The 21,049-nt window shown below is 35.5% G+C and overlaps 1 protein-coding gene across 6 annotated transcripts; it reads left to right on the plus strand.

The window, feature by feature from the left end:
* On the plus strand, window positions 7,983-15,287 carry LOC109712202. 6 transcript variants are annotated; one of them, XM_020235638.1, is made up of 5 exons: window positions 7,983-8,482; window positions 8,827-9,789; window positions 10,462-12,541; window positions 13,171-13,424; window positions 14,896-15,287. In XM_020235638.1, the coding sequence occupies exon 3, from the start codon at window positions 10,466-10,468 to the stop codon at window positions 11,894-11,896; it is 1,431 nt and encodes a 476-aa protein (XP_020091227.1). In that variant the 5' UTR covers window positions 7,983-8,482; window positions 8,827-9,789; window positions 10,462-10,465; the 3' UTR covers window positions 11,897-12,541; window positions 13,171-13,424; window positions 14,896-15,287. The 6 variants fall into 6 exon arrangements, with proteins under 6 accessions (XP_020091227.1, XP_020091225.1, XP_020091226.1 ...); XM_020235636.1 differs by having other exon boundaries at window positions 13,171-13,413; XM_020235637.1 differs by having other exon boundaries at window positions 8,849-9,789; window positions 13,171-13,413.

A 21,049-nucleotide genomic window follows, 5' to 3' on the forward strand; every position in this document is an offset into this window, starting at 1 on the left:
TATCTGTAGTAAATGACCGTTTTAACTTACGATTTGTTTCGATGATAGACGCTTCCAATAATGATCCCGGCACCATGAAACATGATCTAAATATTTAAATATCTGTATATATATATATATATATATATATATATATATATATATATATATTAGCATATTTAGTTTTGATGACAAATGAGATTATTTTTTTAATTTGATTAAATTCAGTTAGAAAAATAATAAGTAGATTAAATGAATCCATCGTTTCATATTAAAACATAACGTTATCTCATAATTTATATTTAGTTTGAAAGGACAAAAAAAATTCAAGAGTTTCTTACTTCTTTATGAAATGGTTGAGTTACGGAAAAAACTTTTATGTGTGGTTCTGGTCGGACTTTTTTGTTTTGTCCGTGGAACACTAGGACATATATTTCATCCATTCATTCAAGAATTTACTATATGGTATAGCTAAATTAGAATAAAAAGATTTTTTTTTTTTTTGAGAGATAGATAGCACGCTATCCGTTTCGTTTATTTCATTTAGAAATAAAATTAGCTAGAAATGTGAATCTAATCAACTTAGCTAGAAATGAAAGAGCAAATTACATAGCTTAATAAGTTGCGTGGCAAAATATAAACCCTCAAAAATTATAGAATAAACTTAAATGGCTCAAATAATCTTACCTTATAATATAAATCTGTAGAGGTGGTTTTTACCTTCCATAAGAGATGTCAACATGCGAAAACATACAGAACTTGCTCGAGAAATTTGAACTGATCTAATAAAAGGTAATAGTTTGCATTAGAAACATGCACTCATAACCAACTACGATTCTACCAAAGTTCAGTAAAATATGCATAGAACTTAGACAATCGATTTCTTAAAGTCCACAATTTTTTTAAAAAAAGATTAGACACAAAAGGTGAATATAAAAGAGATATAATATATATATATAGTATACTATATATATATATATATTATATAAATAGAGTCAGCGGTCTGTTGTGAGCTCTCAGCGAGCAACGGAGGCCTCCGTGCTCGCTGAGGCCGTTTTCAATGATGGTTTTCAGAATCAACGATCGTCTCCGTTAAGACTTGATCTATAGCGTATTCTAAGAGTTCTTGACTGAAGAAAGGTTTGGCGATTTTTCGATATCATTACCTAGCAATGCGAAAGAATTCAAATCAATAATTTTTTAACGGCTGAAAATAAATCCTATAAAAAGTGGTGGATATAGCACTAATATTTCGCATCAGAAATACTAGATCTGTTGTAGATAGTTATATAAAGAATTTTCTATCAAAATTTTCATACTGATTTGATATATTCTATACCGTTTAAATTTGAAAAATCGCAGATATCAACCATTAAAAATATGGATTTTGAATCCTTTCGATCACAAGGTAAAATTTTGATATCGAAAAAAGTCGCAAAAAAAAAAATTTTTATTTTCTAGAAACTTCAAATGCACTAGATCAAGTCTAACGGAGCCCGATCGCTCGATTCGAAATTTCATCACGAAACGGTCAGGAGCAGCGGAGGCCTCCGTACTCTGACTAAGAGGCACAAGCAGCCCTGCTCATATATATATATATATATACATATATTATATATATATATAGTATATATATATATATTATATATATATATATATATATATATATATATATATATATTAGAGAGATAGGTAGCACGCTACCCGCTTCGTTTATTTCATTTAGAAATAAACTTAGCTGAAAATGTGAATCAACTAGGATTCGAACTTGGAATCTCGAATACCAATTACCAAATCCTTTGCCACTTTCTCTAGGGACGGTGGGTTAAAAAAGAAAAAATTAGCGCCCACCAAAAAGCTTTCCAATTAGTAAACCCTAGTGGATGAGTCAAAAAATCACAAAATATACCTGCAAATGAGAATCATCGTATTTTTCAGACCATAAAATCGTATCAAAATAATCAGGATTTCATAGCATAAACTAATATCAAGTTTTATCCATAAAAGTTCTCACAAAATATATAAAAGTGAGTATAATACGAACAATCGTTCTTCAAGAAAAGTGGAACAAATTGAGCTAAGATCAATAAACCTTGAAATCATGAAAAATAGTTTGCATTATAACGGAGAACACATGATTACCAACTAATAATTAAAAATGTTCATAAGTAAAACATTGGCGAATTCTTCATTAAGAAATAGGATTCTTAGTATATTTACACTTTTATCTAAATTTTGGTTGATACTTTTGTATGGTCGCAATTACCATTTGTGGATTGCCATGGCCAAGAGATTTTTTTTTTCAATTTTTTTTTTCCAAAATACATATATTCTTAAATGAGTTAGATTTGGAAGAACAATTTCTATGCTTAATTGTTTAATGAATGAACAATTAATTAGGAGTTCCATATTAAGTTTTTTTTTTTTAACTATTGTGTTATTGAACAAAACTAAAGTATATAAATTACAATAATTTGCCACCAATAAACTTATGCAAATTCTTTGGGTTTTTTTTTTTGTTGGAAAAAAAACCAACAATAAAGTGTGAAAAAAATAAAAATGTATAAAACTTATTTAAACTATAGACTATTTTGATTCGACTATCAGATCTTTTAAAATTTAAATTTTAGTATTCAAAATTTTAATTTATTTATTTTAAGTAGTTTTATAGCTCTTTGAATACAAAATTTAAGCTAATTATTTATTTTAATAGTTTATAATTGCTTAAATTTTATAAAATATAGGGAAAACTTCAAATACCTCCCTTTGGTTTCGCACTATCTCACTTTAGTAACCTGTGATTTAAAGTGTATTAAGTTAGCACCTGTAGTTTCGCACTTTCTTACTTTAGTACTGTAGTATTCCTGGTGTGCGGCTTTTGAGGCTTGTCGACACATTGTGAGAGTGTTGGGACAAGTCCGAGTCTCGTTGGCGCGAAATAGACGCAAAACGGACTAAGCAGGAACGCGAGAGCAGGAGTTAGCATTGGAATCTGCAAATTGCAGATTTTCTGCTAGTTGTACTGGTAGTACATCAGAGGTGTACCAGTACACTTTCTGTACCGGTACAACATCGGAGATGTACCGGTACACTTCGCCTGTTTGCGAGCAGCTGCTCTCGGGTTGCCATTTGTACCGGTATAGGTGCCCGTGTACCGGTACACCAAGGTAGGTAAGGGATTTTTTGGTAATTCCTTACCTTGATCGTATCACCCATCCCTCCCACTCCTTCTTATATGCGTAGAGAGGCTGAGGGAGAGAGTTTTTACTAGTTTCTTCTCCTCTCTCTCTCTAGGCTTGATCCGGTTGTGGAGGAGCTCTCGGGTGGAGTCGTTTCGTCGCCGACGTCGCGCCGCAAAGCTGTTCGAGCACACAAGTGTTGTTGTTGCTGCGTTGGGAGGCCGAGCGAGCGTGTGATTCCGCCGTTTCGACGTCGCGCCGGATTTGGATTAGTATTCCGAGGTAGGTTTATCATCGGATTTCTACTCCTATAGTCGCGGTTGACAGCATATATTTTGTGTTATGCATTTCATGTGTAAATAGCTCGAATTCATGATCTTTCATGTTGTTGACATCTAAACAGAACTTGGAGTGGATAAATTATACATGCTGAACTTGGATTTGACTTAGGAGAAAATCCGCGAATATAACCAGTCATATGCTTAAACTATCAGATTTAGCTCTAGGAGCCGTGGTTTAGTTGTATCATCGCAATTTCAGAGCGACGGATACCCCAAGTAGTTTAGATTTCTGTTACGCTCATGCTGGGATGTCGAGTATATTTTTACAGTAGTATTCAGATTGTTCCGAACTATTGGGTGCCGTCGGGATTGACGGTGGACCCAGATTGCTGTTTTGGCATCAGATTATGCCTAGGGCACGTGGCTTGTTGGTTGTTAGACCAGTTGGACCCAGTTTACTTGACTTTAACCTGTGAGAGCTTGATTGAGCTCGACAAAGATACGCTTGCATACTCGTTTGGGTCGCGCCCACGAGTGCCACTCCGGAGTCAGGCTTAGTGCTATTGCGTTGGTGTCGTTGCGTCTTGGTTGGACTTGCTCTCCACAACTACTCAGCGTGGTGGTTGTTAGTGTAGTTTCGACGGGCGGGATGGGTGTATCACAGTCCCTGGTGAAATTGGGTCAGGATTGACATTTACTACAGTTGGTTAGCGTAGTGCATGATAGTGTAGTGGTATTTAGCTGTAGATTTCTTCCAGCTTTTCCTCCTATTCTTGCTTACCTCTGTAAACTTAGTAGGTGGACCGATGATGTTGAGGCGGCACCCACTGAGGACTACCTGTTTTTACAGTAGTTCTCACGCCCTATTATTACCACTCTTTTTGCAGAGCATGCTGTTCCAGCTGTTGCACCTTCTGAGACCGATCGTGGTAAGAGCGTCGCAAGTTAGAGCCCTACCAGACGAGCCGTTGAGTTAGCGGAGCACCAGCTGCAGGTAGTGGTGGTTTTTTTTTTTTTTTGAGTTCATATACATACTTTGGTTGTATCTCGCTGGGCAAGCTTTTGTATACCGGATGTTGTATGTATAGTGAACTTGGATTTTATTTTTTTCTTTCTGGTTATAGTTTTCTTGCAGCTCTATACTACTGGTTGTAGTATTGTATGTTTACAGGTACAGCTATCGCTTCGTATACAGGAAAAATTTCTTTGTATACGGCGGATTTGTCGGCGTGCCCGGAGATCGTGTAATCCGGGGCGTGACAAGTATCCTTTGGTTTCAAGTGTATCAAGTTAGTACCCTGTGATTTTATTTTTGTATCAAGTTAGTACCATGTGATTTTAATTTTCTCTTTTTATTATCCATTTTGGGGTATATAATTTAACAAAATATTAAACCATATGGTACTAAAGTGAGAAAGTGCAAAATAAAGCTGTCCAAAATATCCGATATACCATACCCAATCCAGACCCTATCCGGATCCTATCCGGACCCAAACTTGACCCGATAAAAAAGGACAATATATGGGTTAAAAAAACTACCCATTAAAGTTTCGGGTATGAGTTTGGATATTTTATATCCATATCCGATTTGGACCCAGTCCGAAACGAACTTTTAAATGAGTAGGGTTCGGAATAGTTTTCAAATCCGAATCCAAATCCGGACCCAATGAAATATCCAATAATAAATAAAATAAGATTTGAACTTCTGAAATTGAGGGATCAATTTTAATATGACTTATAAATGAGGGGTCTCTAAATATTTTCATCAAACACTAAAACCCTAACCGTGGGCTTTTTTTTGCAAATAGCCCCCTGATAAAATTTTATTTTAAAACTGGTCCTGTCAAAAATTTATTTGCAAAAATGGCCCCACTCCTGCCACGTAAGCGCCACGTCAGCGCCACTCGGGCGGGGCAGGAGTTTAAGTCGAACACGGTGAATGGTTCACCGTGTCCAATACAAATATTATATTGGACACGGTGAACCATTCACCGTGTCCAATACAAATATCCCCACTTAGCCAAAAATTGGCTAAGCCGAGTTAATTGTAATCACCGTGTCCAATACAACTACCTAGGATTTAGTCATTTTTTAGCTAAGGATGTATTAGTATTGAACACGGTGAATGGTTCACCGTGTCTAATATGATATTTGTATTGGACACGGTGAACCATTCACCGTGTTCAACTTAAAGTCCTGCCCCGCCCGCGTGGCGCTGACGTGGCACTTGCGTGGCAGGGGCAGGGCCATTTTTGCAAATAAATTTTTGACATTGTCAATTTTAAAATAAAATTTTGTGAATGGGCTATTTGCAAAAAAAGCCCCCTAACCGCTCTTTTACTTCTTTCTTTTCTCCAATTTTTTTACTCTGTGTTTTTTACTCTTTATTTTTTTTTGTTTCATTTCTGCCTAAAAATTTTTTATGGAACAATATTTCCATCGTCGTCATCATCAGCGATATTAATCCTTTACAAACGTGGCACGAGTGAGTATTTTCCAAATCCCTTCTCCAATCATAGTCGACAACCCAGTTTTTTTTAATGAATATTTTATTTAGTAAATTTTTTTATTTCTCTTTATTTTTTTCTCTTTATTTAGATATTAGTATATAATATTAGTAATTACTACAACTTATATTCTCTTTATAGGGGCAAACTTATAGTTTGTCCGAAGACTATTTAATAAAATCTATAAAAAATATATATGTATATAGGTATTCGTATCCGATTTAGACCCGACCCGTACCCGGTCTTAAACGGATAGTATATGGGTAGTTACTACTAGTTACTACCCATACCCGTTCAAATAGACCTGATGGTATATTAGTAACTTAAGTATTCAGATCCGGACCTGACCCGAAGTTAAATGCGTAGGGTATATATATATATTTTTCTAATCATTTCTTTCTAGGGTACGGATACAGTATATCAACTATCCGAAGTGTTTTCTAAAATATATTAACTAAATTCGTAAAGATAAATAATGTGTTCAAATTTTAAAATTGAAAAGTTACTGTCTGATTAAAACCAAATAAAATAAAAATTTAGATAAAAACTTAAAATTTATAAAAAAAATAAATAGTCGATTTAGAATGAGTAATAGGTGAGATAAATTTTATATAGTTTTTAATTTATAAAAAAAATAAATAGTCGATTTAGAATGAGTAATAGGTGAGATAAATTTTATATAGTTTTTAATTTATAAAAAAAATAAATAGTCGATTTAGAATGAGTAATAGGTGAGATAAATTTTATATAGTTTTTAATTTATAAAAAAAATAAATAGTCGATTTAGAATGAGTAATAGGTGAGATAAATTTTATATAGTTTTTAATTTATAAAAAAAATAAATAGTCGATTTAGAATGAGTAATAGGTGAGATAAATTTTATATAGTTTTTAATTTATAAAAAAAATAAATAGTCGATTTAGAATGAGTAATAGGTGAGATAAATTTTATATAGTTTTTAATTTATAAAAAAAATAAATAGTCGATTTAGAATGAGTAATAGGTGAGATAAATTTTATATAGTTTTTAATTTATAAAAAAAATAAATAGTCGATTTAGAATGAGTAATAGGTGAGATAAATTTTATATAGTTTTATTTTTTATTTTTAAACTAGTGAAGAGACCCGCGCTTTGCAGCGGATAAAAACCCTAGTAGTAATTAATAATAATAAAATATTAAATATTTTCTTGTGTATCTCATTTGGTACATCTACCGAAAATATTTCACTGTAGGCTGCAGATATGAACCCGATAATGCCTTCTCCGGCGATGGTGATAGTGACGGCGACGACGATCTCTCCGATAGCGGCGGAAGAAGGAATTGGGCGCACATTAGTGAGAGAGAGAGGGAGTGAGGGAAGGAGGCGATGGTGTATAGCTAAAGATGAGAAATAAAGAATTGATGAACAAATCGAAGATAAAGGATTGAAAGTTCAGTGGAAGGAGAAAATGGACCATGATGAATAATTGGAGATAGAGGTTAGGATCGTATATAGTAGTAGGACCATTTAAATATATTAATTGAAAGTTTGGTAGTGGAACCATTTACATTAATTGAAAGTATAGTGGAGGGAAGGTAGTGGGACCATTTAAACGTACTAATTGAAAGTTTGATTAATGAGACCGTTAAAATATATATTGAAAATTTAGTGAACATGATGAATAATTGGATATAGAGAGATTAAGATCGTAGATAGTAGTAGGATCATTTAAATATACTAATTGAAAGTTTGGTAGTGAAACCATTTACATTAATTGAAAATATAGTGGAGGAAAGGTAATAGGACCATTTAAATGCACTAATTAAAAGTTTGTTTAATGGGACCATTAAAATGCATATTGAAAATTTAGTGATGGAAAGAAGAAGAGTTACATTAGTGAGGGTGAAGAAAAACTTGCCACGTGGCAACAAATATTGAGGATTCATATAGTTTAATAGATAGATGGATACACTATCAAATCACCATCCAATCTGTTTAGATTTTTTTTTATTTTTTGTTTGTCTTTTTTTTTTTTAACTTTTGTGTTGTATCCGTTTTGACCCCTTGCCCGGTTCGAACTTCGAAGTTCGAACAGCAACTCCTCCCCCGCGCAACCACTCCTCGTCCCCCGCTCCCCGCGACGGCGAAACCCTTCAAGACCACACCCCCCCCCCTCTCGAGGAAGAGCAAACCGGGGCGGCGGAAGCCGCATGAGTCTCCCTCCGCCGCCGAAGCTGTGGAGCGACGCCGACGAAGTCGCGCTCCTCGCCGGCGCCGCCGCGTTCCGCGAGCGCAGGGGGATTGGCCCAGCGGCGCCCCGACACCGCCGAGCTCTACGAGTCCATCAGGGGCTCGATTAACCCTAACCTCACCAAAGACCAGGTCCACTACAAGCACAAAGCGCCTCAAGGGCGAGCTCCTCCACGCCGCCGTACGACGTCTATGCCGACGTTTGGGGATCGGGGACGGAGGAAGGAGCTAAGGACGTGGGAGATGAGGTTGATGAATGCATCCTTGTGAGAGAAGCACTATTACAGTATCCTGTTTCTTGAGAGGTTTGATGTTCTCGAATTTTTCATATTTATGATTTCAAATTGCTCTGATCTTCAAGTGAATTTAGATCGCACTGGGTGTTCATGTTCTTTCTTGTCATGCGTTTATCTTTTGCTCGTATCAATGTCAAGACGAAATGGATCTAGTCAAGTTCAGCAGTTCAATAGTTAGATAGGTTTATTGTTCTTATTTCCTTTTGAAACCTGGAAAACTAACCAAGCAGAGTTGTTATATGTTAATTTTATTCTGCCGTTCAATTGAGCTGAATAAGATACGCGGCATGTTGAGATGGTTGTTAGGGATTTTGTATTGGCAAGTTTCGTGATTTGAGTCGGAATCTTTGAAGGTTTTGGTTCGTGTTGTCGAAGGTCGAAGAATCCGAAATTTCGAGAAGAACTCGAAAACATCTCACCGTATGAATCACGATGCTCAGATAAGTTTCTAATGTCTTTATGGTGCTTCATATCTAATTATGACGCTAGAATCATGTAAACTAATGATACATGGATTAGAAGTGGTTTTCGGAACTTTTGAAATGATTATAACAATATTTTATATTGAGTACTGGTACCAAGTTCCAGTTCCTCAAAACCGGATTGAAAATTTGAGTTTTATATTGAGTACCGGTACCCAAATCAAGTTCCTCAAAACCCGACAGCAGCAATTCTGGGAATTGCATTATGTACCAGTACCAAGCTCTAATACCGGTACTGCATCGACCGAGTATTGGTACTGCATTGGCCGAGTACCTGTACTTAGTATTAGAAAATTTCGGATGCGTCCTAGCGTACCGGTACCCACACCCGAGTACTGGTACTCAATGTAAAATTTTCTAATTTAAATTCTAATCCGACTCTAATTGGTTCTAAAGTCTATAAATAAAGTATTAGGGTTCTTTAATAGGTAGAAGCAAAAAAAATATATGAAAGAGTAACCCTAGAGGCTAGATTTCTCGTTCTAAATCATTTTCCACCAAATAGCCTCTTTTAGGTCAATTCGAGATATTGAATTCAACATGTATATGTCGAATTAATCTAAATTTTGCTTAGAGATTTTTCTTTAGTTCTTCAACGACTCTCTAAGCAAAGGATCACCATAGAAATATGAATTTATTCTTCATATGCGGCGTCGTGGATTCAGCATGATCAAGGCGACTCGAGGATTCGATTCGTGAGGCGTGGCGTTCGTGGATTCGGACGTGAGGTGTGGTGTCCGTGGATTTGGACGTGAGGCATGGCGTTCGTGGATTCGAACGTGGGGCGTGGACAACCCGGTGACGTGCGCGAGATCCGTAGGAAGTTAAAAAGAGGTGGAGTCCGTGGAGTCAATAATCACCTTATATTCTTTTTCTCATAGTGGATTGTTTTTTCTCGTGTTGGTCCCGCAGGTTTTTCTCCAAATTAGAGTTTTTCCACGTAAATCTCGGTGTGCTATTTTATTTTTTGCATTTATTTTTATCACATTGAGATTTGTATTTTTGGGCTATACACCTATTCACCTCCCTTTAGGTGTTTGATAGGGTTCCCCATAAACCTACAAGTGGTATTAGAACCCGGTACACGCGATACCGGTACTGGTTTTAGGTACCGCAAAACCCGAACGTTTAAAAACTGACTTTTGTATTGGGTACCAGTACGTGTGTTCGGGTACCGGTACTAGGTTGAGAAGAGATCTCTGTTTTTGCTGAAATTTCTTGCGATTCCTTGCTTTAATTGACATTAGATACATGCATGCTTGACTTTTGAATACTTAAATTTAAGAATAATGCTATATATGTTATGAATCTAAGATCTATAACATGTTTGAACGCAAGATTTTTGGAATTTTCGTCGGAATATCATATTTCATGAAATAACTTGATTAAATTTGTTAGAAAGAGTGTTTTTGTGCATTCTAAGTTGATTAGAAACCTGATACACTATTTTGCAAGTTTCTTGTGATTGTGATTATGTTAATACATTTGCATGTTTCATTTTTTTAGGAGAATGGCTTTCTCGCTCTTTCTTGCTATTTTGGTTCTCATGGCCACTGGAGGAGGTCGTGGTCGCAGACGAGGACGGCGAGGAGCTACTAAAAGAACACGTCTTGAGGAAGAGACGTCGGGTTCGGATTTCGACCACTATGAGAGTTCTTTTGAGGAAGAAGCTAACACTGAGGAAAGAACGGATAAAGGAAAAAGAAAAGCACCTGAGACCTCAAAAAAGAAGAAAGGTGCAAGCTTTCCTCCGCGACGCAACACAGGTAGACCGGTTATCCGCGAGCAAGGATCAAGTGAACGAGAACGCCGATTTAAGCATGCTGTGGAAGTACAATCAGTTGATGCACAACGGCAGAAGGCTTTTGCTAGCCGTACTTGCTTGGCGGAGCGTTTCGTGAACTTCAATGAGCTCACTAGGGAAGTTCCGGAGTTTGAACACTTACTACAAAAAGCCCCTATTGAGCCGGTTGGGATGATTCAAGCACGTGCAGCTTTTTGCGTGGAGCTCATTCGGGAATTCTATATGCGCGGAAATGTACTTGTTGAGGATCAGGAGACAGGGACATATCTATTTGAGACACATGTTCGAGGAATAAGGATACTTGTCACTCCTCACACTATCGGTGAAATATTTGGGTTGAATGTGGATACTACCGGTCTGCAGTATACACATGGAACGATTCAACAGTCGTCCCACTGGAACACCGTGATAAATGCAATCTGCAAGTCGGGAACGGTGACAAATCGCTTATATGTGGAATCCAAGGACCTGAAGCCTGAATATCATATCCTATCCTTGGTGATATGTTATAATGTGTTACCTACCATTGGGACCAAAAGGATTCGTTGGGATCGACTAGTTCTTCTTTATCTTCTTGGTCATCCGGAGCGCGCTGACGGATTGAATATCAATGTTCCTTTCTTGATGTGGCAAAAGATGGCGCATGTCATTCAAGCTTCGAGACAACGTGTGCTACTCCTATTTCCTATTTTGATCACGAGAATTTTGCAAGCTAATGGGGTAGACATCACGTGCAACAAGTATGACTATGGCCTTGGACCTATTGATGGAGTTACATTGGCCAAGTCTATTAGCACCTTGAAGACCTTCCAACAAATGAAAGCCTATACGACTGCTACTTTTGGTTCAACCACTCGGCCAGTAGAGCGTGAGGGATCGTCTAGCTCAGGGGGAGTAATTACATTGGAATCACTACACCATGAGCTTCGGACAATCAAGAAGCTGGTTGAACAAAGCTTCAAGAAAGTAGAGGATGGCATCAAGAAAATATTGGAAATACTCGAATGTCGCCATGATGATGTCTTTCCAGGCGGCACTAGACCGAGCTCATCACACCCGATCGAGTCATCTACTGCCGGAGCACATGGAGATGCTGAGGAAAGAGAAGATGATGACCATGAAGGAGACGACGAGTGATGTTTTCGATTCTGCACTTTAGTTTATGTCTCGTCTTTACTTGTAGGATTTAACAACTTTCTATTATGCTTTGGTCCTGTAACTATGAACAAACTGCTACTCTTTTCATAGTATGTTTTCTCTTTATGTTTTTATTTTTGGCAATTTTTGACAAAAAGGGGAAAACATAAGTGGACAAGAGTTGAACAAAGGGGAGAATTCGAGGACACTTTCGACGATGAAGGAGGAGATGTTTGGAGATTTGAAGACATTTGGCATTGAACCAAAGGGGAAAGATCGAAATCGATTTAACTTTATTTTTTGGAGAATTTGTTTTGCAGGGAACACAAGACTTCAAGACTCCTAGTTGTGTCTAAGTCATAGAGTCTATCTTAGGAGTTCATGGAGTTCATATGTAATTTTGACTTTGGATCTTATACGCGGGAGGTTCAATATTTTGGTGATGTCATTGAATTTCATTTTTTACTTTTCATGTGTTTTTGAGTTTTGTCACGAAATTGTCAATGAGGGAGATTGTTAGGGATCTTATATTGGCAAGTTTCGTAATTTGAGTCGGAGTCTTGAAGGGTTCGGTTCGTGTTGCCGAAGGTCGAAGATTCCGAGAAGAACTCGAAAATATCTCACCGTATGAATCACGATGCTCAGGTAAGTTTTTAATATCTTTATGGTGATTCATATCTATTTATGACGTTAGAATCACATAAACTGATGATACATAGATTAGAAGTGGTTTTTGGAACTTTTGAAATGATTATAACAATATTTTATATTGAGTACCGGTACCAGGTTCCAGTTCCTCAAAACCGGATTGAAAATCTGAGTTTTTATATTGAGTAGCGGTACCCAAATCGAGTTCCTTAAAACTTGAGAGCAGCAATTCTGGGAATTGCATTGTGTACTGGTACCAAGCTCTAGTACCAGTACTGCATCGGCCGAGTACCGGTATTCAGCATTAGAAAATTTCGGATGCGTTCTGGCGTACCGGTACCCACACCCGAGTACCGGTACTCAATATAAAATTTTCTAATTTAAATTCTAATCCGACTCTAATTGATTCTAAAGTCTATAAATAAGGTATTAGGGTTCTCTAATAGGTCGAAGCACGAAGAATATATGAAAGAGTAACCCTAGAGGCTAGGTTTTTCGTTCTAAACCATTTTCCACTAAATAGCTTCTTTTAGGTCAATTTAAGATATTGAATTCAACATGTATATGTCGAATTGATCTAAGTTTTGCTTAGAGATTTTTCTTTGGTTCTTCAATGACTCTCTAAGGAAAGGATCGCCATAGAAATATGAATTTATTCTTCATATGCGGCGTCGTGGATTCGGCGTGATCAAGGCGACTCGAGATTTGATTCGTGAGGCGTGGCGTTCGTGGATTCGGACGTGAGGCTTGGCGTCCGTGGATTCGGACTTGAGGCGTGGCGTTCGTGGATTCGAACATCGGGTGTGGACAACCCGGTGACGTGCGTGAGATCCGTAGGAGGTTAAAGAGCGGTGGAGTCCGTAGAGTCGGTAATTACCTTGTAATATTTTTCTCTTAGTGGATTGTTTTTTCGCGTGTTGGTCCCGTGGGTTTTTCCAAAATTATTAAATTATTATTTTTCTCAAAATTGGAGTTTTTCCACGTAAACCTCGGTATGCTATTTTATTTTCCGCATTTATTTTTATTACATTGAGATTTGTGTTTTTTAGCTATACAACTTTCACCCCCCTCTAGGTGTTTGATAGTATCTAGATAGATCCTATGGTTCCCCATAAACCTACAATGGTGTCTTGGATTCATTTGCATTTTGCCCTCTATTGGTGAAGGAAGCATCTTTTTTAGTGGTCATGATTGCCCAGAAAAGCATGTCCCTGCGTAAGTGCATTGTGGAGGCTGACGTAGAGATCCTCATTCTTCCATTGATGAGTTGATATTCTGTATGATTGTAACTGAGGCCTATATGGCCTTGTGTAAGGTGTAGGGTTTGGTGTTCGAGCAACGCTGTTAAAATTTAGGAGAATTACTATAAGTGAGATCCCCCCAGCAGTTCTCTACAACAGAATCAAAAGCTCTATATGGGAGTTTCTACTTTAAGGGCTCAAAATCTGATTTGATTCTTGCTGTAACAGAAGCGTTAGAATTTTCAGTTTGGCAAATGCTCTAATGGCGGTAGCTGTGGCAAGTAATCTCTAACATACTGTGTCTTGAAGTTCGCTCTGATTGATTCTCGCTGTAACCGAAGCACTAGATTTTCCATTTTGACAAACGCTCTAATGATGGTAGCTGTGGCAACTAATCTCTGACATACTGTCTCTTTCTCTTTTTATCCTCAAGAACCTATTATTAGGACTTTTTGAGAGAAAAAGCAAGTGCCGGCTGATCAAATGATGTTTTGTAATTAACATGAGCATAAAGATTCCTGTTTAACTTGGGACTCTTGTTGAACATTAGGCACTTGAAATCCTCTGTTTTGTGGACTTACCATACCCATCTAGGTCCGCGCCCCCTCCTCCCCAACACCCNCCCCCCCCCCCCCCCCCCCTCCCTCCTCTTTGACCACATAAATGGACATTATAAACCATTTAATGTTGCTGTTAGTGTGTTAGTTGCGTGCACATGTTTGAACCACATAAATGAACATTATAAACCATTTAATGTGAGTGTGTGTGTGTTCTAACCACATAAATGAACATTACAAACCATTTAATGTTAGCTTAGACACTTTCTGCAGGTTGTATCTGAGGAGCGGCGTTTGGCACGCTTGATGGAGATTTTTGGTCACTAATTTTACCATATAAACATCATGGAGTTACTTTTTTGTCAGCTTTTGGTTAATTTAACTTCATGAAGAGCTGCTTATAATAATTTTTTGTTTACTTGTTCATTTTGTTTATCTTTGATAATTTACTTTGCTTTTACTATTTTATGCTGTCCCTATGTTTGGCAGAATAATTTCTTTGCAAATTTCTTAGTAAGTGGGATTCTAATTTGTTCCATTTTTTATCCTGCAGGTAGTGCTAGCTATAAAATGTATAAAGATCTGCATTTTGTAAGCAGATCAACTTCTTCAATCCATGATTACCGTCCGGACTATATCAGTATCCATTTCGAGATGCTATACAAAGATGATGAATTTCAAGATAGTTGTTGACTCATAGAAGGTTGGGGTAACATTTTGATATTTGGTGCCGACAATTTGGAGTAAAAAGATGCTCCATTTTGAAACTTAGTATCCTTCTACTCAGATATGTACAGAGGTAGTATGGCATAATCAATTATGATTTGACTATATGTGTCCCATACACTAACCGTCAGCTTTGTGTACATGGCAATATTGTTTGTTGTTGTAAGTTACAGTAACCATCATCTTTCTCTATATGGCAATGTCATTTGTTGTCGTAAACTACTTAGTTGATTACTTTGGCATGTATTTTCATCTGCTTTTCTTTTGGATTGTGTTGTGATTAGATATCTAAAAATATCCCTTGTTTAGAAGTAGAGATGTGAATTTTTCCATTGATTTGAATGTGAGATGTGCCTAATGCAACTTTTGGCTTCTATATTTCGTTCGTTGTCATTAGGTGCTAATACAATTTATCTTTATATTCTTGGTTGGTGCTCATTGTAATTTCTCTCTTTGTCCAAACCATAGTTTAAAATGAAGTGCTTCGGAGCCTAGGCTCAAGGAACCAATCTTCACTCTGTGGAGCTTAAAAGTGCACCCCGTCCTTAGGTGCAGGTCATCAATTAGGCCCATGTAAACTAAGTTAGCAAATTTGAGTTTCAAAAGAGGGTTTCAGATGCCTGTGTATAATGGTAGAAACACTTAAGCGGGCTTCAAATGTTTATAACACAGCTAAGATGCAAACTTTAAAATAGTTTGTGGTAGTCAGCATTTTTTTGTTCCAATTGTCATCATAGGAGTGGTTTATTCATATTGATAATTTAGAATAAATATAGTGGCATTTTACTATATCTTAATTGTAGAATTTCTATAATTGTGATATAGTTGAATGAGCATTTTATTTCTCTGAAATTTGTCAAAATGTGCTTCTCATCTTCCTCAAGTGTGCCTTGCACCTCAGCTTTACGAACCTTTGTCTTGGTGCATAATCTATAACAAATCATTTGAATGATGTAACCATCCTTCAGGTAATTGGATAATTTGCTTATTCTTCTTCTTTTTTTTTTCTTTTTTTTTTTTTTTTCATTCTTTCAATGTTTCTGGAAGTATTGCAGAATAGTTAACAAGTTAACTGGTTTTTAAATAATATATTGTAATTGTTTGTCAAGTATATTAGATATTCATGGTATAATAGGACCGAATAAATGCCATCATTAGTTCCACTTATTAATTATTAGTTTCGTAGTCATTGATTTATCTGTATATTTACACAAGAGGCTACATAGAATGTCAAATTCTGCCATTTCCAAAGCATGCCTATTTTGCTTAAGAATCGAAAGAGTAAGTTGCACTATTGGCCCATAGACTCAGTCAAGACTTTCACTTTAGCCCTAAATCTTCTAAAATGTTCAAGACACATCCTGAACTTGTATGAATAACTCATCTGAAGCCCTTTCTATCATCTCCTGTTAATGGCACCTATGGCATGGCTGGATGAGTTATCCAGAAATTTTAATGGAGTTCCAATCTGGTCCTGGAGCTTTTAACTTGAAGTGTTGATGAGGCACCCAATTCTTTGTACTATTAATGTTGATCTCTCTCCTCATCCTCTTTTAGAGAAGAAATTATTGCTTGCAATTAGCGCATTGGTAAATTCATGCATCGCTCCATGACCATCTATCAGTCATCCATCCCGTATCATATGTCAACTTGAACTCTCATTCATTTTTATACCATTTTGTTGGGACTAGATCACCCATCTTAAATTGAACTTTTAGTTGTTGCCAGATAAGTTCCATACATTAAGCCATTTCTTATTACTCTGGATATTCAGTACGTTTGTTGGTCCATTGCATTGTGATTCTATTTAGTAGTTAGCAGTCACTTAATTGCATGATTTCTCTTGCCTAGGATTAGTTCTATTAGTATGCCATTGTGTCATCTTCAATTTTCTATTGAATTGATCGATACAAATTGCCCTTCGATACAAACTGCCTTACATAATAATGCTCTTTTTCCTTTTGTTTTTTTTTTATTAGAGCTGAGTTTGACTTAGTAGGGATGAGAATGTTTTCCTTTTACTTAAGCTTGTTTCTGCAGTGTTAAGTTTGTTTTGCTGCTTTTCGATGGAAGCAACAATTTATGTTATTTTACGTCATTGTTGTTTCCTTCTTGTCTTAATAAGATTTTTGTCCTTTTAAACTTAATTATATGATCAAGCGCTAGGAAACCATTAGCTATTGCTGAATAACTTATAAATCTTTCAGATACATCATCGGTGGATGATGCAGGACATCTTTTTTTCTGATTGGATATCATACCACTAAACAAGCTTAAAATATATCAGAGTAGCAGGTGAGTGGTTACCTCTAAATGATGAACCACAGTATGTGGCCCTTTTGTTTAGAATTATTTGACCAAAAAGTAGCTAAGAAAGCAGATTTCATCACCTGCATTACCAGATGTTTTTCTTTTCTGTCACATCTTAGGCGCACTTGGATGCCATAAGAGAAAAGAAAAAAGATAGAAATCCCCAGTGAGGAATTGCTGAATTTGTGGGGATATGCATGAAGAGCCCGGTTAAGAAAGATTTGATTTTATGTTCAAAAGCATGAGTTGTAGGTGGTGGTCTAAGCTGTAATTACAGCATATCCATCCTTGATAGCTCTGATAGCTCTCCCTGATCTTGGAGTCAAATCCTGGATAGCGCAAATGATGTTTGAGATTGAATTTGTTTGCTTTCTCTTCTTTTAGTGGTTAAGAGGATGCTGTGAAAAATGCTCTGAACCTCTCGATCGATACAAAGATGTACGAGCATTTATGTACAATGATCTGGTGAACCAAACAATAGGTCAGTTATGAGATAACAAGTTCAAGATATTTACATTTCATTTATGAGTTATTAAGAGCTTCAAGTTTTCAGAGTTGCTTCTGAAGTGTGAATAATTTGTCAAATTACTTAAAAAGGGAGTACTATATCTGCTGCTTACAATGGTAGTGCAAAGTTCAAACCCCTAGTAATACAAATTCAAACTTCAAATAGTACTTAATTGATTACTTGTTTGATTCCTCAATTTTTTTTTTTGTTTCCACCTCTAGCCTTCATCCAGCAACAAGGTCTTGTTTCAAATGTGTAAAGATCATGGCTGGTGTCACCACAAAGTAAGCATCTTTATCAATTGTCACTCTTTTTTGTTTTTTGTTTTTTTCTGTTTCCTGCTTTTGCCTAGTGCGCTGCATAATTGGGTTTTAACTATTTATAATCTAAAAGTTTTCAGTCAAAGAATGCGAAATGCAGAATATTTGTAGGTTTTGTTCCATCACAAAAAGAGGATAAAAAAGAAAGATCATACTCTTGCTTCCAAGCTTTTAGCATAGAGCAAAATTTGCACTCAAAGTGTCATCTAAAGCATGGTCACATACTTCCCCATGTGGAATTGGAACACACCAAATAGAGGTTGATGCAACATGAGTCCATATCTTTGTCCAGTAACATGGTCAAAAGAGCTTAAAGATGACACTGCTCTGCACTTCCATTAGGAACAGGGATAGATCAGTAATGGTTTAAAACTTTACTCAACAATCATGTTCCAAACTTTGTGGGTGGACAGGAAAGGGGAGCATTACTTGTTCACTTTTGAATCTTGCTCTTTGATAATGCAGCTAGTGAGAGCAATCAAACACAAGTAGACATATCACTTTACTCGCAATCTTTTAGGAAGAGAAGTTTAAGTAAACAATATTGAAGATGAAATGAGTAGTCCATTCACAAAAAGAAAGAGTAAATATGATCAAGTGGCCAAATATCTGTGACAAAATTGTTGGTTTATTGGTTCTTAGTCCAATGCCTATGATGGGCTTGTAATAATCAGTGCAATTAGGTCCCGCTTTTCGCTAATTAAGCAGGATTTGGATTTAATTCGGACTTAAATCAGTGCAATGCCTATGGTGGCGAATCTCGAAATAACGATAAAAATGAATTAGTTTTGTTATGTATTTAAAATCAAGGGTTAAATGCATACAGGTTCCTGTAAATATAATGAATTACAAATATATTCCTACAAAGTCCAACTTTTATATGTTGTTTCTAAAAATATTCTAATATTTTTAAATACGTCCTTCTGGTTTGTTACTGTTAGAGAACTGTTTATATTTTAACAGTAAATAAGTAAAATGTCAATTTTATCATCACAAATATGTCCCCCTAAAAGTCACAACAGTATAATATAAGAAGGATAAAAATATCAAGTTATCTCATAAACTAATCAGGGTTAAGCATTTAATCTCTGTTTAATTAAATTTTTCTAACAGATTCTGACGGCATGGATATATTTGAAAACATTAGGACTTTCACATGAACAATATATGAAAGTTGAATTTTATAGGGATATATTTGGAATTCATTATGTTTGTAGGGGCTTGTATGCAATTAATTCTAAAAATCAAATAGATTTTGATTATGAATTTAATAGAAAAATATGACAATATTTATAAATTTTTTTTATAGTTTTCTGTGAACAATTTTATGGGTACAATTGTACAAGACAACCTAAGTTTGGTACATAGGTTACATGATGGATATGTCTTGCTAGAATTTATGGCAAAATTACGGAGATTGGAAGGGACTGCAAGGGTTATATTGCAATTTTGCTAGGATTCAGGGATCAAAGCATAACTGGTTATAACTTTTTCTTTTTGCTCTAATTTATGCGGATTTTGTGGCCGTGGATTCCTCGCAAAAAATTCTACATCGATTTGGGGTTTAGTTTTAGAATTTGTGAATTTTATTTGATCATAAAATTAACTTTTGGTAATAGAATTTATGCCTAATTAGTGTTTTTGGGATTCGTTTGTAGTGAACAGGGCTTGGACATCAATTAAGAATTACAACTATTTAATACATTTCTTATTGTTTAAGACTATTGTGCATGCATATATTTTATTGTTTATATTGTTAGGGCATGAAATATGAAACCAGGAAAAGCTTAGCTACCGTTTGGTTCGAAGTTAAGGAAAAACCAGTTATTTCAGGAATAGGGTTAAGTTCAGAGTTAAGGTGGGATTAGAGTATTTTTGTGTTTGGTTGGGGGTTGGAGTTAGTCGAGGATAGTGAAAAATAGTGTTTGGTTGGAGTAGGTGGGATAAGAAGGATAGTGAGTTTTTATGAATAGAAAATAATATTTGGTTGGGGTTTGGTGAGGTTAGGTGGTGTTAGCTAACCTGGATAGCCCATTTGAGGTGTCCACCCATTTTTTAGGGTGTTTGGAGATAATATGGGGGTACGTTTGGTTTCACGTAAAACTGTAAAAAAAAATTTTGAAGAAAAATTAAATTTTATGCTCTCTAGTGTTTGATTTATAAGAAAAAAAAATTGTTATGATTGTTTGGTTGAAAGAAAAATTATAAATAGAAAATTATTATATATAAATATTTTTTTATTGTATATATTATATATTATTGATATATAATAATTATCATATTACATATATTAGTATTATAGTTTATATTTATAAATAAAATATATTAAAAATACATTATATAATAAATATATTATATAATATATAATAATATATATTTAATATGTAATATAAAAAATAAATTACTAAATATTTATATATCTATATATAGAAGCATATAGGAATTTCGATAATGACAGACAGAATTAAAAAAGGAATAAAAAATATTTTCTATATTTTCTACGAACGGATACGAACGGGTATGACCACTTAATTAAAAAAAATTTAAATAAGAACGAACGGTTATGATTAATTTGTTAAAAAATAACATTTTTATCAATCTATAAAGAAATTCCTATATGCTTCTAAAAATATTCCATATATTTTCTACAAATAAGTATGATCATTTAATTAAAAAAATCTAAAATAAGAATGAACGGTTATGATTAATCTGTTAAAAAATAGCATTCTTATTCATTTATAAATTTAATCTTACGACGGTTATGTCAATTAAAAATGATCGGTTCACTTAATTAAAAAATCCTCAAATAAGAACGAACGGTTATGATTAATCTGTTAAAAAAT

This window comes from Ananas comosus, linkage group 6 (genome assembly GCF_001540865.1).
Source record: "Ananas comosus cultivar F153 linkage group 6, ASM154086v1, whole genome shotgun sequence".
Taxonomy (NCBI): Eukaryota; Viridiplantae; Streptophyta; class Magnoliopsida; order Poales; family Bromeliaceae; genus Ananas; species Ananas comosus.

What these genes read in the sequence shown, in the direction of transcription:
- LOC109712202 (XM_020235638.1), top strand. Translation starts at nt 10,466, where the DNA reads ATGGCTTTCTCGCTCTTTCTTGCTATTTTGGTTCTCATGGCCACTGGA.